The sequence below is a fragment of the Astyanax mexicanus genome, chromosome 9 (assembly GCF_023375975.1).
Source record: "Astyanax mexicanus isolate ESR-SI-001 chromosome 9, AstMex3_surface, whole genome shotgun sequence".
In the NCBI taxonomy this organism is placed as follows: domain Eukaryota; kingdom Metazoa; phylum Chordata; class Actinopteri; order Characiformes; family Acestrorhamphidae; genus Astyanax; species Astyanax mexicanus.
The window spans coordinates 42,239,069-42,257,745 of NC_064416.1; the positions used below are offsets into that span (position 1 = coordinate 42,239,069).

At 38.0% G+C, this 18,677-nt stretch overlaps 1 protein-coding gene and 1 long non-coding RNA gene across 4 annotated transcripts in view; both read left to right on the top strand.

The window, feature by feature from the left end:
• The window catches only part of LOC125804550 (uncharacterized), a 202,677-nt gene that overhangs the window by 77,584 nt on the left and 106,416 nt on the right, over positions 1 to 18,677 (top strand). The gene's annotated exons all lie outside the window — the stretch shown is intronic.
• tmod2 (tropomodulin 2) overlaps positions 1 to 18,677 on the top strand; it is a 59,073-nt gene that overhangs the window by 30,343 nt on the left and 10,053 nt on the right. For all 3 annotated transcript variants that reach the window (XR_007440653.1, XM_022679847.2, XM_022679848.2), the window contains exons 4-8: positions 8,422 to 8,544; positions 10,966 to 11,040; positions 12,634 to 12,764; positions 13,867 to 13,974; positions 15,462 to 15,605. Coding sequence is in view for 2 of the 3 variants with exons in the window: in XM_022679847.2 (XP_022535568.2) it covers positions 8,422 to 8,544; positions 10,966 to 11,040; positions 12,634 to 12,764; positions 13,867 to 13,974; positions 15,462 to 15,605 (581 nt within the window). In the remaining variant the exon portion in view is untranslated. The remainder of the gene's footprint in view (positions 1 to 8,421; positions 8,545 to 10,965; positions 11,041 to 12,633; positions 12,765 to 13,866; positions 13,975 to 15,461; positions 15,606 to 18,677) is intronic.

Sequence of the window (18,677 nt, forward strand, 5' to 3'; positions counted from 1 at the left end):
ATGACCAGATTTTACCGAATTTTTGGTGTTTGTTGTGAATTTCAAAAATGAGTTTCTCCAAAGGAAGAAGGTTAGATACCTGAGTCAACCACATATTAAATGAGGGAACATTTGGAGATATCCACAGCAGTAAAATGCATTTTTTTGCTAGATATAATAAGACTCCCAGCAAATAGGCTTGGGTGGATTTTTTTTTTTTTTAGGTGATTTGTTTGAAATTTCGATTTGTGACTCAGTATAGGCAAAATTATTAGGGCTGTCAACATTAAAGCGTTAACACACGCAATTAGTTTGGAATCAGTAACGTGTTATATTTTGTATATATATATATATATATATATATATATATATATATATATATATATATATATATATATATATATATATATATTTTACTGCTGGTAAGGTGCACTTTACTCTGACATATTAGCCAGATTTTATACTGCTATGAAGAAACGCTGTCTCTGCTGCTCCATGCTGTTTACAGTGCAGCGTTCACTGCTATGTTGTTTCAGACCATAGAAACAAAATACAGGTATGACACCTGTGAACACACCCTTTTATACTCAGCAAATTAAGAAATTATTACTATAAGTAAAAAAAAATAATAAATACCTCTATCCAACTTATTATGCATTCTTTATTCCAGCACCCTATATTGGCTTTTTATGCCCTCAAACATTGCAGTAAGTTTAAAACACATTGTCACTGTGGTGAATCCCAATTAAATGAATGTAATTTCACTTAAAAAAAAAAAAAAAAAAAAGCTTTTACAAGTCTTTTTTATGCAACCTACTCTAGATTCACTTTTTTTTCTCAGTGTTTCAGAAAAAGCACAGTGACTGCTGCGTGAGACAGGAAGTGCTGGAATTCCTCCGGGAACGAGCCACCAGAGCAGCAGAACAGAGGAAAGAAAGGGAGGGGGAAAAAAGAGAAAAGAGCAGACAAAAAAAAAAAGAAAAGAAATAGGGGAACGAGAAAGAAAGAGATTTTTATCTGAGCCGAGTTGTTCTGCTCTCCAGCCACAATACCGCCCGCATATCTCCCTCTCCTCCTACTGTAGCGCCGCTGACCGTTTCCATGGCGATGCCACCCAGGCATGGTCCACAGGGGGGGCGTTACTGTTGCCAGCTTTTCTTACTGACAGCAGTGGAGAGTGGTGGGACGGAGCTCCGGCCAAGTTTGTTGTTGTAATATTTATAGTTGGTGCAGTGCAGGGACTCCTTAAAGCGTTTTACAGAAATGGGAAGAGTACACACACACAGACACACAGACACACACACACACACTGAGGCCTCTGAGATACAGAGCAAGAATAGTGGAATCATTTTATTTAAAGCAATGTAAAAAATAGTATTTTCCTGTATTTCTAAGCTGTAAATATGCCATTTATTAATAGCTGGGAAATATGTTGTAAAAGTTATTAAATAAATAAAAAAAAGTATTGGGTTTTTCATGTTTTTTGTGATTTAATTTGTAAAGCAAAAGTTCATGTGGTCACTTGTGTGGACATTTTCAGAGGAATTAATATATCATTTAAGCATCATCGTGGGCAACACCAGCAGATGACCTGTCTCTACAAACCATCACTGATCATCAGTAAATTTTACGTTTCATTTATAAATCAAGGGATCAAAGTCTGGAGGAAGAGTGGAGAGACACACAGTCCAAACTGCTTGAGTTTTAGTGTGAAGTTTCCACCAATCAGTGATGGTTTGGAGAGTCATGTCATTTGCTTGTGTTGATCTACTGTGTTTTATTATCAAGTCTAAAGTCAGTGCAGTTTTGTTTTCCCACAAAATCTTACAGCACTTCATGCTTCTTTCCTCTGCTGACAGCTTTTATGGAGATGTGGATTTCATTTTCCAGCAGGACTTAGCACACTGCCCACACTGATTCTTGGGAGTATAGGAGTTTCATATTTTGCACTGAATTACTGAAATAAGGCAATTTTCCATGACAGAAACAAGGGTATATTCATATTGGAGCCTCGTTGGCGAGTACGAGTACTGAGCTGCAACTCTTGATTTCATCATTTATCTGACCAAAATTAGCACATTGATATATGAATGAATTGGTTTGTATAGAAGAGTTTTTTCTCAAACTGTTGTGTTATTATGGTCTGTGGGATCAGTACAGAGTGTACTGACAGCTGCTCCTTCTCTTTAATCCTCTTCTCTTCAGTCCTCTCTCGCTCGGCCTTTTGAGTTAAAAAGCTGGCCTGTGTCGGCCTGCGGGGGTCAGAACAGGAAATGCAAGGGGGCAGTGGGGCGAGATCAGTCAAGGTCAACCCCGGAGGAGGGTTTTGCCCAAAAAACACCCACTGGTGGTCACCATGGCAACATGCCAACCTCCGTTCCCCATGGTGACAGGAGACAGGCTGTCCAAAACCGGGTTTGAGAGTTTTGGCAGTGAGAAAAGTGAAAATTTGATGCTCTAATGAGAATGGTACACATGGCTGCAAACAGGATGCTTCAGCTAGTTGTCCTGGAGTGTTTTGTAAGTCAGTGAATAATATAGTGATCAAAAGAATTAGAGTACATGATTTTTTTTATTTATTTATTTTTTTTATTTTAGACTCAACACACGGTCTGTCTAGCTCAACTCACAGTCTAGTCTAGCCTGACTTTGTTTGTCTGTTTATTTGAGATTAGCTGTGGTTGCCAGACAACTAAGGACCAATCCCATTTCACCCCTTGGCACTTGGCGTGGGTGAAACGTTAGGGCTACATGGCCTTTTAAACAGAGAGTTTTCAGAGGCACACCAGTCAGAGGGCTATATGAGTCACTGGCAAGATGGCGACACAAGCAACCTGATTTTCTTGTTACAAATTACAATAACCACTATACAGAGTCTCGGGTCTAGGACGAGCAGACTGCGAGACAGCCCCTTCCATCAGGCTGTGAGGATGCTGAACTCTCTTCCTGCTCTACCCCCCATCCCAATCCTGCCCCCAGCTCACACCCACTCAGCATCCTGACCAATTCAGTACTTTGTACATATAGTCTGTCCCACTCATTTATATTATATATCTTATTTCTTTTTACTTATTTATTTATTTATTTATATATCTATTTCTCCCCCACCACTACTGCACCTTGTGTCTGTCTCATGTATGTCTATTTGTGTCCCTGCTGTATTGTACACATAGTGTCTCCCATTCTTTCTTTAATTATATCTATTATCTGTAAAATTGGGATGGAGAGTAATGTAATTTCAATTCTCTGGATGTCCTGTACATATGCAGTATTGCTAGATAGCTAACCTTAACCACAGATGGCAGAGGCTGGAGCATTTAAGGTGGTGCTCAAAAACAAAATAAAATAAAAGCTCATTTCACCTTCCTATTACAAAAGAATTAAGAAATGGACAATAATAATTACTTGCTGAAAAACCTGCCCTCCTTTCTGTAGACATACGGTAAAGCCCTAAAGTTAACTAGTTAATCGGGTGCTATAGCTATATCTGTACTGGGTGCTTTAAGGGTTGCCGAAAGTTTTTGGGGGAGGATCGCAGAACTTATTAACGCCAAAAGACTTTGCAGCTGTAATTTTTGCGAAATACGGCTCTCCTAAACATTAATATGGGGGGGTGGGGGGCACTTAAAATCTTTGTGCACTTAAAATCTTAATATAATACATTTAGGTTTGTGGTTGTAAGGTGACCAAATGGGAAAAGTTCAAGGGGTATGTGAAGGAAATTGCACTTTGTCTCTCACCTCCCTTACAACCATCTTTATACCCCTTTCTGGGAAGGACAGAACGTTCTAGAACAAGTATGAATATTTTTGCAAGCTACTATAGTGGCTGGAAGGATAATATATATATATATATATATATATATATATATATATATATATATATATATATATATATATATATATATATATATATATATATATATATATATATATATATATATATATATATATATAGCACTTTTAACATTTGAATATATTAATACATATTAGAAATATATAATTGTGTTTTTGTTAATAAATAACAGTGAATCTATACTGTGTCAGGAAACATAAGGCAGTCTGTTAAAGATTATTTAGACATAATAAGCTTCTATTCCATGCTAATTGCCTTGAGATTCCAATATGGCTGATTCGCTACATTTTACATGAACGTGGGGACTTTTTTCAGTGGTTTTAATTTTTTTTTTTTTGTGAACTATCCCTTTAAAAAGTTCTCGTCTTTCACCCTCAGTTGTGCTCCAGAAACATGAAGACATACAAGCAGCAACTAAACCCACAGCAGCCTCCCAGCAAGAACACAGCTAGAAGAAAGAGTGAGCTATAATTGAAAACATGAGTCTTTTCCTTCTGATTACTGAGCTGAAATAACTCAGGAGTGACCTCACCCACGCTTTAATGCTGACCGTTATTTTCATAGTTTTTATATAGTGTTTGTTGCGCAAATGGTTTTTATTTGTTGATTTTTCTGTGCATTCTTCACCCCATGCAGGGCTGAGTAATTGTGTGCGTGTAAAAGCAGCTTGGGCTGTTCAGCAGTGTGTCTCTGTTACTAAAAGGAAAATTAGCTGTTTTGCTCGTTTTTTTTTTAACCAAACTTTCAAACAGAAGTCAGTCTTTAAATATTATATGTACACTATAGGTGTTTCATTCAGTCCCGTGGCCTATTAAAATAGACATTAAATGAAAGAAAAAAAAACCTTCTATGTTTCACACCTTTCTGTGTTTTCACCTGTAATTCCTGTTAATCATTTGTTCAGTGAAACCTGTAGAGCTGTTTTTCCGGCTTTGTTTGACCTTCACGCTTTAGTGCTTTGGCCTTTTGTCTAAACCCTGACTTCATCTTTACTGTACACAAAGCTGGATCTGTGGCTTAACACAGAGAAAACACACCAGATTCAGACCTCAGATTGGCTGCGGCTGTGTTTGGCTCTGTTCTGTGTTTTAGTCCTTGTCTTTAGATAACAGTAAAACACACACAGAACAAAGAACAGTAGTAAACGTAGTCTTGAACTACATGACATTTGTGAATGGAGATTTCCCATTGAAAGAAATGTATAGTGAGTGACTGGGCTTTAATGCCTGTCTGAGGAAACCAATCCACAGGGTTTTTTCTTTATTGTTCACCAGGGTGTGGAGCGAGGAAGAGTGTTGAGCGAGGCAGGGCAGAGCAAGCCAGGAAGTGAAGAGAGGCAGGCTTGAGCGAGGCAGGAGGTTGAGCGAGGCATGGCGGAGCAAGGCAGAGGGTTGTACAAGGCAGGCCTGAGCGAGGCAGGCTTGACCAAGGCAGGGCAAGGTGTGGAGCGAGGCAGGGCGGAGCGAGGCAGGGTGTAGAGCAAGGCAGGGCCAAGCGAGGCAGAGGGTTGTACAAATCAGGCCTGTGGAGCGAGGCAGGCCTGTGGAGCAAGGCAAGGCGGAGCGAGGCAGAGTGTGGAGCGAGGCAGAGTGTGGAGCGAGGCAGAGTGTGGAGCGAGGCAGAGTGTGGAGCGAGGCAGAGTGTGGAGCGAGGCAGAGTGTGGAGCGAGGGACTGTGGAGCGAGGCAGGGTGTGGAGCGAGGCAGGGTGTGGAGCGAGGGACTGTGGAGCGAGGCAGGGCAGGGGGTCGAGCGAGGCAGGTGGTGGAGCAAGGGACTGTGGAGCGAGGCGGACTGTGGAGCGAGGCAGACTGTGGAGCGAGGCAGGTGGTGGAGCGAAGGACTGTGGAGCGAAGGACTGTGGAGCGAAGCAAAGTGTTGAGCGAGGCAGAGTTGAGCGAGGCAGAGTTGAGCGAGGCAGAGTTGAGCGAGGCAGGGCGAAGCGAGGCAGAGTTGGTGTTTAAGGAGATCAGGTAGGTTAAGCTCTTTGCGGCAGCGGGACAGCCAGGCGGCTGAGAGATAATACACACTAATCACTTTCACACAGACTCGCACACTACTACTGTACACAACTACACACACACACACACATATACACACGTATACAAACACACATTGAGTTAACCAACTTCTGTAGAAACCATAGTGTTTCTCTGGTTGGTACTGTCTCTCCCTCTTTCTATTCCTCTCTCTCGTTCTCTCTCTCTCACGTACACTTTTGTCCACTTGGTTTGCCTTTCTTTGTAAGTAACATTTTAAATGTTGGCTCTGTGTGTCTCTGTGTGTCTCTGTGCGTCTCTGTGCGTCTCTGTGTGTAATAGGATCCAGTCATGTTGGCGCTGCTGGTTTTCAGCATGGAAACATTATGTCATAGGAAATCATATACAGTGTACACACACAGACTCAGCACTGCTGTAATGGAACAGCCTTGGAGGCCGCAGTGCTCTGCTGTTGGGATTTCCAGTAAAGCGTGTCAGTTGTTTTTCACTGGGAGGATCTTGCTGTTGACATGTACATTATCATAGCAACAGGACTCTGTAATGTTTGTGTGATCATGTGAAAGTCATGCAGACTTTGTCTTTTGATCAAATATCTAAATTAGCTTAGAGAGAGGGATCGTCGATCATCTTTTTGACTTTGATGCTCAAGACCATGACATAATTTCGATCGATTACGATAAAACGTTCGAAATCGTGACACCCCTAATATATATAGTGGGGGGTGTGGGGATTGGTGGGGTTATATGTGTCTCTGTGCTTGAGCCCCATTCAAAAGCTCACGAGCTTTCTAGGGTGTCCCTTTTCACATGATATAAATGTTAAAAATTGTTTTATTGCTTAAACATATACGTGTGAATAAAATGATGATGATGATGATGATGATATATATAGCTTCAAAAGTGGCAACGGTAAACAGAGAAACTACCCCACTCATTGGCTAATGGCTGAATTGTGCTTTTAAGAAGATCAGATGCTTACTTTAATGTGCCAGCAGTAGAAAATGACACTAATTAATATAACAGTAATGTTAAAAATATGTATAGATTTTGGGATGGATGATTTTCAGTTTGGGATGGTTGACATAAAGCTTTGGGACGGTTCTGGGCTGGAGTCCTGCACACACGCAGCAGTCACACACTCCTGTGTCCTGAATGAATGTCTGATAGATAGAATAGAGAGGGGTTATTGTTTATAAACTCAGTAAACGTCATCTGACTGGGTTAGCATTTCAGCACTTATCATATCACTCTCCTTCTCACACACTTCTGCTGTTTCCTCTGTTATTGCCAGCTCCCAGTGAGTTAAGTGTGTGTGTGTGGGGGGGGCGAGAGAGAGTGTATCAGCTTGTTTAATAGTCAAATGGCCACAATAACGTCTGGATGAGTTTAAGCTATTAGCCATTATTGTGATTAGCCTGGCATGCATGGTTTTCGTGTGTGTATGTGTGTGTGTGTGTGTGTGTGTGTGTCTGTGTGTGTATGTGTGTATGTGTGTGTGTGTGTGTGTGTGTGTGTGTGTGTGTGTGTGTGTGTGGTTTAAACAGTTACCTCCTGTTCCTAATGCTGATTTGTTTTGTGTGACCAGTTTCTGTTCTCAGACAAGCAACTCAAGCCAAGTCATTGGTTTATAAGTCATTGGTTGTTTGGATCAGCAGTTTCTATTACCGTATTTTTCACGCTATAAGGCGCATTGTATTATAAGCAGCATCTTAAGAGACACTATAAGAAACTTCTAATTCTCGCCTCCGTGTGTTGGTGGGGGGAGTAGCTTAGTTAAGTAAAGCTAAGCTAAGTAAACAAAACTGTAATAATAAAAGCCTTTCTTTTAAAGTCAAATGAACGCTGGATGTTAATCTACACAGATTTCTCTCTTGAAAACAGTTTATTTGGGTAAATAAAGCGCTTCTATTTGTTTACAGCTTAGATTCCTAAATTTCTCCAGCACTAAGGATTAGCATTAGTAGCTAACCACTGCCCAACAGCACTACACTGAGAAACCCCGAGTCCTCCGGTAAGCCAGGGCGATATTAGCTAGCGTTGCACGTAGCTTGACTGAAAGAGCTAGCAAGATCTTATGCTAATGCTGTTCCAGCAGTGCTAGTTTGGGTTGACAGCAGGCTACATCTGAACGTGAAAATAGCGGTTAGCCGCTAATGCTAATGCTACTGCAGCTCCTGTGCTGGAGAACTAAATTGAAACTTCTGTATAACGCTGTACAAAGGCGTTCTGGGGAAATTAAAAGATTTTAAGTATGCCTTATAGTGTGAAATATACTATAAATATATCACATAGCAAAACAGAGATATTTGAGAACTGGTGGTGATAGAAGTTTTTATCATAGAGAGTTATGTCTAACTTAATTAGTTACTGAGACTTATTTAATACCGGAGTGTAAATACATGTCTAAAATCATATCAGGATAAAATCCAGATAATTGTCACATAAAGTAAAGTGTCCAGTTGCAACCAGATTATATGTCTTTTATTCAGCTGGTACATCATCATATCACTTTCTTAACAGTGTTTATGGCCTGTAAAAAAGAAATGACACATTGTAACTTTTTTCTTTACTTGTGTTTTTGTTTCTGTAGGAAAGGTATGGGTACCTAAAGAGCAGCCAATCGAGTCCCGCAAGGAGGAGGTAACGACTCTGGACCCAGAGCTAGAAGAGGCTTTGTCCAGCGCTACTGACACAGAGCTGTGTGACCTGGCAGGTGAGCGAACAAATGAAACTGAAAATATGTTTCCAGAATTAATGCCAAATTAAACTTCTGCATCAAACCTACGCCGTTTAGTGGCATGGAAAACCTCTTACAGATTTGCCTTTTACAGATTTCAGATGTTTTTTTGCGTTTGTTTAATACTTAAATTTTTCAGATTATCAAAAAACTTTAATATCAGACAAATACAACCTGAGTAAACATAAAAAAAAACACTTTTTAATGATGATTTTACTCATTAAAGTGAAAAAAAAATACTATCCAAACCAATCTAACCCAAACTAATCACACTTTTTTTGTGAAGCTAAGTTCAGTTTCACTACCAACCACAACCAGGCCTGATTACTTAAATACAACCTGTCTGACAACATGAAGCAGATAAAAGATCTCAAAAAGCAACACATTATGCCCTGTCCCGTTACATCTGGCGTAAAACTAACACATAATTTCAGAAAAAGAACAACATACGGATGGATGTATGGATGGATAGATAGATGGATGGATTGATAGGTAGATGGATGAATGGATGGATGGATGGATTGATGGATGAATGGATTGATGGATGAATGGATTGATGGATGAATGGATTGATGGATTGATGGGTGGATGGGTTGATGGGTAGATGGATGGATGGATGGGTACATAGATGGATGGATGTTTAAATGGTTGGATGGATGGGTAGATGGATGGTTAGATTGGTAGATGGATGGATAGGTAGATGGACGGAGAGCTAGATGGATGGATGTAAAGGTAGATGGATGGTTAGATTGGTAGATGGATGGATGGATAGGTAGATGGACGGAGAGCTAGATGGATGGATGTAAAGGTAGATGGATGGATGGATGGATGGATGGATGGATGAATAAGTAACTATAGTAACTAAATTTAATTGATTACACTCAAGCCTTTTGGATTTTTTATCTTAAAAGTTTATTTCCTGAAGGTATGAATGAGGATTTTACGATAAAAGAGTTTCTTTAGGTCATTTGGGGAAATGTGTTTCTGTATCGTCAGTTTGGTTGTTTTTTTTTCTCTGTGTGTGTGTGTTCTTGAGCAAAAGTTTTTTTCCATAAAATGGATGACTAACTGTGGACTTTTACGAAGTTTTGGGTGGAAGTGGTTCCTCTGTGGAATTGAGCTGCCAGCCTCACATTGGCTGATTAGTATTTGGAGTGTTCTCATTGGTTGTTTTGTAATCATGTGTGTTGTAAAAGCTGGAATGTTATTAACTTTTGTCTTTTGTCCCTGATGAAGGCCTGAGTTAGGACTGGGCGATATGGATCAAAAACTATATCTCAATATTTTATTTTCTGAATTGCGATATACGATATATATCTCAATATTTTTAGGTAATATCAAAAAGATACTTTTGAGTATATTTTATGTTCCAAATTTTATATTGGTACTTTTATAATTCAGTGCTGTATCCTGTATATTAGAGTAGCCTTAACAACTGAAAGTCATTTTAAATGATACTAATTTATATATATATATATATATATATATATATATATATATATATATATTAAACAATACCTCAAATTAAATATTTTTTTTCACTTCCACTAGTGAGTGAGGGAGGCGGGGCTAGGTGAACCTGCACAGACAAGGCGAGAGAACTGACGGGGCTCACTGTAACACAGCATAGTCTATATCAATATAAACGATATTGTCTCCCCTTATGTTTCAAACTAAAATATATATCGATATTTTTTTTATCTCGATATATCTATCGCCCAGCCCTAGCCTGAGTGCTGAAACGCGTTGGTTATTTTTGTATTGCTAATAAATCGGAAAATTCTCCAATCAACAGGTCCCGTTTTTTTGCTCATTGATTACACTTGATGCAGAAATTCAGACACTTCCATTTTCTTCAAATTCTACAATTTATTGCAGAATATTGCAATATATTGTTACCTAAAAAGACTTGAAATGCGAAATACGTCTGACCATCATTAGACTACTACTAATAATAGTAGATGTGATGATAATAAAAATATACACTCTAAACTTTGAGAACTCACAGGTAACAAACTGTGCACTCATTTTATAACTTCATAATTGATTTTAGTATTGTGAGCAGTGAAGTGGAAGTGGGTGATTTGGATCTCTGAATGAGGCTGAACCTGTTGAACTGTAGCTGCTGTGTTTCTGTCAGTGCTGTGGTTTAAATTACAGAGTGGACATGCTCTCTGATGTAAGGCCAGACGTGCCTTTTAAGTGGTTTTGCTGCCTTTTTTATTCTCTGGCTTCTGATGAAAGACAGGGTTCAGACAGAGTGTTAGCTGCTGTCACTGTGTTTACTGTAAGGGATAAAGCTTCTCATTGTTAACGCCATTCTTTTGCATTTTAGTCATCAGGGTTTGAGGAATGTGTTTAGTTTCTTTTTTGATTTTTATTTTTATTTTTCCATAGCTATCCTTGGAGTGCACACGCTCGTGACGAGCACACAAACCTATGACGGGACCACCAGCAAAGAGAGCTACAACAGTAAGTATCTGCTTTCCCCACTGTTCAACAGAAAGCCATAATTTTCCTACGTTTTGTTTGTTTTCCTGAGCTTAACTTGGAACATTTGCGTGGGTTTATGAAACAGAAATAATCACAGTTCCAGTCACAATTTCCTCCTTTTAACCATGTGTACACTTTAAAGCATCTAAACCAGGCAATTTAAAAGATTACCTGGCTCAGGTGTTTAGGGAGGTGGCCAAGCAGGTGGTCTTGTATATGAGGTTAACTCTAGTTGCATTCTCAAGAATAGGCTACAACTTGGGTAGGCTGCATATTTCTCAGCCGCTTCATCACTAAACTCTAAGCCTAATTTTACCAATTCCCACCTGAAATTACATACTCAAATTTTAAGCCTTTTTCCTCTATTATTAAATATTTTTTTATTTAATAAGTTTGTTTTATTTTATTTAATAATTGTATGAATTAATATTACTTAGAAGCCTTTACAAAATTAATTTAAAAACACTTAAAATTATTCAGTTGAACATGTAATGTTCAAAATATGGTAAAAAGCAGGAAAATATTTAGGCGCTTTCCAGATTTTCTATTTTAATTTTTTACTTTCAGATCCATAAAATGAAATATTTATATGGATGAAGTGTTTTTGCAGCTCTATATTTTGCTATAAGGTGTTTACATTCACCATGTAAAATTATAAATTGCTTCTTTCACTGGTTAGATATTATAATGATCTGAATCTGGGATATTTCTTTCTTTCTCCAAAGAACTGGAAACTTTATAAGAATAAAAACTACTCATTTTATAACTAATTTTGCAGTAAAGAAGATGTTTCTGTATTCTATACTCCTGAAGGAAAGAAATTGTGCACTGTTTCTTTAGAAGCCCCCTTCCTTTCTCTCACTCTGCAGAACGCGCCACCTGATAGGCCGACAGAGTCAGCTGACACATATTTGATCAGACGAGACTTTAAGCTTTCCATATAAGTTATATATGGGTAGCTTAAAGGGAAGTTGTGTTACAGCGAATTAAATTAGAGATCACTTTTTTATGGCTAAAATTCCGTCAAGCGCTGTTGGGACATAAATGAGGATTACTGGAAACTGGATGTATAACATGTCTGCATTGGATAAAAAATGGATGTCCAAAAAACACAAATATGAAAATTATGAATCATGTTTTTTTAATAAACAAGACATATTTTGCCCTAAATATTTTTTTTCTGAAAGGCTAGATAACTGAGATTCTAACCTTTAAAATGGCATACTGGGTGTCTATATTTAGCCTACAATTATTCATAAACACTGCCAAATAATAATTATGACATATTTCAGGGTGCGTTAAGAGGTTAAAGGATCTTTTTTTTATACAGCCTAGAAATGCATCCCACGTTCAGGATGATTTAAAGGACGCAGCTGATGTATACTTTGTGGCCCTTTCCAATTCCTGCTCTTTACTCATTATAGAGCTGCTCAGGCTAAAAGAAAGTAACACTGTATTTAGACCTTCTGTCCTTCACATACCTTTAAATATCAAACTGCTGTTTTGAGCAAATTTGAGCGTTTCAGTCTCGTAAAGTACTGCTGTCCTCTAAATGATTGCTTTCTCTTACAGATGTAATTAAAGGGGAAAAAGTGAAGCCTGTTTTTGATGAGCTGCCCAACCCAACTAACGTGGAGGAAACTCTGCAGAGGATAAAATCCAACGACCCCTCGCTCACCGAGGTCAACCTCAACAACATCAAGGTACTGAGTAAACCTCTACAGTTTAAAGATATTTTTAAAACTGTTTTATTTTGCAATCAGTTCTTGCTTAATTCAACAATCATTATTAAACTATTATACCACAGTTAGTTCCAACCCTGCAATATGATTGGCTGAGAGGTGTTCTATGAGTGCAGTTATCAGTAATCAGCCAGTTTTTTTTTTTTTTTATCTTTTAATAAACAGCGATAATGGAACTGTGGTATAATCACAATAATACACTCAAGGTTCGTTCTGTAATGTGTAATACTGCCACTATTACCAATATTACACGTCATAGCACTCCCACTCATGTATATTTTCTTAATTGCCAGCTATAAGAAAAAATAAATTAATCATGTAATTGTTTAATATTCACTATTATAGTAAATATATACATTTCACAAGCAAGTTTACCACCTGGAAATATTACACCTTTCATAATATTAAAACAAATGCATTATTTCTCCACTTTATTACTATAATATGGTCAATATTTTATTATTTTTCAAATGTATCATAGATGTCATTTAAATAGGGCTGGACAATATGGCCAAAATTTATCTCAAATTATAAATTTCTTATTTTCGGTCGATAGATGTAAGATATTCACATATCAAAATGAACAGTATAGCCATATACCACCATTTGTTTCTACAAGCAGACAAAATGCATCGGTCGTAGCAGATTTGCAGACATTTTCATACACTTCAATGTATAGTACAGTTCTTATCACATTTTTGCAGCATCATGTAATTTAAATATATATTTTTTTTTTGGGGTCAGTGTATTTTAATGCGCTGGTGATATTCTTGATATTCTTTAAAAAGCATTTTGTCGATACAATAGGAATATGTTGATATATTGTCCAGCTTTACATGCAAATATCGCACTGTTATCTCCAAAACAGCAACTTTAACAGGAACAAATTGGTCGATAAAAACTTTAGGTCGATAATAAAATATATTCTACTTCTGTTAAAAACATATAAAAAAAGTGAAAAACAACTAAAATGAACATGCAGGATTCTGCACAACAGTAAACATGCATTAAGTTGGGGTTCCTCTTTTTTTTCTTGTATACTGACTGACTGTGTGTTTTCTAGAACATTCCCATCCCCACGCTGAAAGACTTCGCCAAAGCCATGGAAAAAAACACGAACGTCAAAAAGTTCAGTTTAGCGGCAACACGCAGCAACGACCCCATTGCAGTGGTGAGTACGAATAAGAGGTTTACGTCAGTGACAATGCTACTGTTACAAAAATGACTAAAAAATTCTGAAGTGCATCTTGTTGAGAGCTGTATCACTGAGCTCAATAATGTAGGGTCTAAACAAACCCACAATGACTTAATCAAATGACACAAGCTAGACATAGGCAGGTAAAAGTGACCCATATCCAATTTTGTTTTCAATCCGATGTTTACTTTAGGTTGTTCACACAATCATTATAATGTAACCCATATCTGACATCTGTCTGAATGGCTTGTGCAAGTGACACGCATTCACAACAGAGCAGTGCTTCACGTTAAGTTTCACTTTAATCTGTGTCAGAATCTCAATCTCAAGCTGGAAAAGGGACACAATTATTTTTTTTATCTACAAATTTAAAATATTTTATCTTACTTAAAGCTCACCTTCCGCGAAAATCCGATTTTTCTTGTTTTTTGTGGAATACAGTAGGTCTCTCCGAGTTGAATGTGTACACCTGCACATTAAACTGTTTTGCAGCCCCCATTGTCTGCAGGAGCTAAGCAAAGAAATCCCCCCTCCCCCCCTCCGAAAAACGGGTGAATTTTGAATTATCTTTCTGCCTACGTAGGCAGAAACTCACAGACCAGCCCACCTTGGCTCGAGAAACTCCCAGAGGCGGAGCTGAAGCGACGCAACATCACCGCTCATCAGTTAGGAGGTGGGAGGCAGTGAGCGGCAGAGCGGTGGAGGGGCGTCGCAGTGCTCCTAGCCAATCAGAGGAGAGATATTTGCATGCTGTTTGCATGTATGAATATTCATGAGCAAAGCTGGAATCCGGTCATTTTGGACACACCCCTAAAACAGTCCATTAAAAAAGAGCTATACAGAGACACCTGAGCACTTTTTTTTTACAAAAACGGCTCACATGTCATTCATTCATACTAGAGACCACAACTAGACATTTTAAAATGAAAGAAAAAACGACGGAAGGTGACCTTTAAGTAAAAATGTTGGTTATCTCGACTTTACTGGAGTAATTCTTTTTCAGTTGACTTTTTACTTCTACTCCTTACATTTTAAAAACAGCCTCGTTACTCTTATTTCATTTTAACTCGTTTTTATTCTGGCTTCTCATCGTTCAGTAAAACCCCCATCCAGATAAATCTCTCCATCCAGATAGAGTGAATCTGATTGTGTAGATGTAGAGAAATATAAACGTATACCATTCCATACCATCCCTATTGGTTTATACTGTGATCAATCATCACACCCGCACACGTCACGCCCGCATTCAAGCAGAAACATAGCAGACGTATGTATTCATCCTGATCAGTGTGAACAAGGAAACACTGGCGAGTTATTTGAAACAAGGCAGCGTTCTCTATAAGTGAAACTTAAAGTTGCATGCAGTTGGGTAATTATGGTATGTATGGCATGAATGTATTGGAGCTTGTATTTCTTCTTTTGCACTTTTTTTATTGTGTGTGTGCTTGCTGTTTTTTGTGTAGGCGTTTGGGGACATGCTGCGAGAGAATAAAGGGTTGAGAAGTTTGAACTTGGAGTCAAATTTCATCACCGGGGCTGGAGTTCAGGCACTAGTGGAGGCTCTACGAGACAATGATACACTCTCCGAGATCAAGATCGATAACCAGGTACTGCATGGACTGCTAGAACACAGTAAACCTCAGAATTCTGCATGCTGCTTCATAATTCTGAACAAGTGGGTCTTAATCAGTATAATTCTGAGCAATTGGGTCTGGGCCAAATCAGTTAACCAGTTTGTTCATTTGGAGCGTTCCCCCTTGTTTGGTTAAACACCAGAAAAAACACAAGTATGATCACAACAAACTACAAGAGCAGGATCTTCTCAATTATTGGTCAGACCTATCTGGGTGTGAGCAAGATAGTAAATACAGGAAGAAGGTTCTTTGTTCCAGGCCAGCATGTACAGTATTTCAGCGCTATATATCATGGAGGAGCTGCAGAGATACAGAGATATTTGTTAATACTTGTAGCTATTATCTGAGTAATAAATCAGTTCTATCTGCACCTGAACAGTCATTTAGCTTATACATTAAAGATGCCATATTTTTCACAATATAAGGCACACTTAATTTCCCCAAAAATCAACAGTGAATCTTATAATCCGTTGCTTCTTATGTACAAATTCTACCAGTCAGGTATTAAGGAGCAGTAAAGCATCTCTGCTGAAGTACAGAGTTATACAGCAGCTTCAATAAAATTTCTCCAGCACCAAGGCTGGAGCAGTATTAGCATTAGCCGCTGCAGTACTAGCTGTTTCGAGGTGAGTATATCAGACTGTAGTCTGCACTGTAGTTTACTGTGTTAAAAAAAAAAGCTATGTGGTAAGGACCACTAGCTGATGAAGCACCCTGGGTTACCGGAACATTCAGGGTTCCTCTGTGTAGAGGCAGCATTTACTAGCGCTAAGCGATGCTAAATGTGGCTAGTGCTGGTGATAACCATGCTGTTTAAAAATATTGAAAATCTAAGCTTACTGTAAGTAAACGGAAGCGCTTTACTCACCCAAATAAACAGTTTTCAGCGCTTGCTTGGCTTTGTAAGGTTTTATTATTATTTTTATTATTATTATATAAAGTTTTGTAGTTTTGTTTACTAAGGAAACATGGCAACACCCCTGTTCCTTACTAGTGTCACTTTTAAAATGTGCCTATAGACCAGAAAATAGGTATTCATTGATAGATTTATAACACGTAAAATACAGTATATTTGCTAATTTTGTCAGATCATGTTCTCACCACAAATGTGCTACTTTGGAGATAATTTGGACCTCAGTGCGATTATTTTGGGTCTCATCCGAGTGTGATTACTGTTTTTATACCTGCAGAAATTAACCACACCAAAGCGCAAGTGAACCAGGTCTGTTCTGCTGTAAAAACAACCTAATATATAATATATATAGGAGTGAACACAATACAAACCATGGGCATCTACATGAACTAAAAAGCAGGAAGTGATGTCACAAGTAGTGCATGATTAATTGTAGCAGGATTTGAATTGTGCCTGGACACTGGGTTTTTCTCCTGCCCACAAAAACTTAATTGATTGGTATAGCTGCCCTCAGTAAAGGAAAGACATGGGGGTTGTGATGTTATTAAGCTGCAAACCCGCTTAATAAAAAAACAACAATGTTTCACTTTCTTTCCTTTCCCCGGACCAAGGAAACAAATCTACTACAAGTATTAACCAAATTCACCCTTAGTCCATCCAGCATCTGTTTGCACAGAACAAACAAGGCTGAAGTGGGCTCCTTATTTGAATGTTCCATTCCACCTTAAATGGTGCCTGAGGCACCACAAAGGAATAATTTAAAAGGCACAATTAAAGGTGGAACAGAACATTCAAATAAGAGGCTGGCGGACAAGAAGCTGGTTAAGAAGTGGCGTGTGTGTGACTCTTGCATCTCCTTTTTTTTCATTTTTATTATTGTAAAGTTAAGCACTTCATTTACAAGTGAGCTCCAGTAAAGCAGTCTAGAAGCTGAACTGGTATAACAGATTAAAATTAAAGTGACTAAAATATTAACGCTTGTGTGGTGTTCAATTTTTTGTTACTCGGTCAGTGTTCATGGGTCTGGTGGACCCGATGAATTTTGATGTTTTAACTTTAATGTAGAATGTTAATGTAGAATTGCTTAAATTTGCTGAAATTTAAGTAATTCTACATTAACAACAGATGCTGGCTTCACCTAAACTACAAGCAATGTAGCTTATAAGCAAACAGCTTATATGGTTAAAATTGGCCTTTTACATTTTCTTTCGTTTATTAAAAAATAATGCAACTTTTTTGTTGTTTTTTTGTAAAATGTAAAAGAAACTGAATTAAACTTAAGATGAGTGGAATTTTTTTTCTCAAATTTACAAATGAAGCAACATTTTTCATAATAACTGATTATTATTTATAACTGATTATTATTTATATTGTACACCTGGTGAATAGAAAGTAACCATGTGCATGTGCACATGCATGCGTGTTCATCGAAAATGTGTTCTATATGTTATTCACAAAAAATGAGCCAAGGCCAATCAGTTTAAGTTAAAAAAAAAAAAAAATTATTTAATTTTTTTTCTTTGAACACCAAACGAGTGTTAAACAGGTCGTGAAAAAAATGTCTTTTTTTGTACTGATTTAATGGAGTAGAAATACATGAATATTTCCAAAACACTCACTAGAGTAGGAACACTGTACTCTAGTACCAGCACATGAAACTGTGGAACTTTTGTAATTAATTACCTCACTAATAGCCCCACCCCTTAGTTAAATAAGATAACACTAGCGTGAGCATTGCTTTATGATGTGGGGTTTGTTGGTCTAAAAGTTCAACAATTCAAAACTCTTTGTGTTCACTCTTTCCTATAAGAGACACTGTGGAAATTCGAGTGTTATGTTTGCTTGGCTTGTTTTAGTTTTGATTGCATATTGTGTGAAAATGCTGAATCTTTGTGCTCTCACATAAAAAGCCAATTTAATGTGTGTGTGTGTGCGGTTCCTGTGATTTGTGGTTGCAGCTTATAGTCACAAAAGCACCCCGCTGACTTCCTTAGGGTGCAGTGTGCATATCATTGTACTTTCCTCATATAGCTTAAAGTTTTTGTTTTCTGGATAGAGCGTCAAATACTGATGTGTTTTTGTTAAATAAAGATCTGAGCTGGTATTTATTACAGTTCTGGAGAAAAAAAATG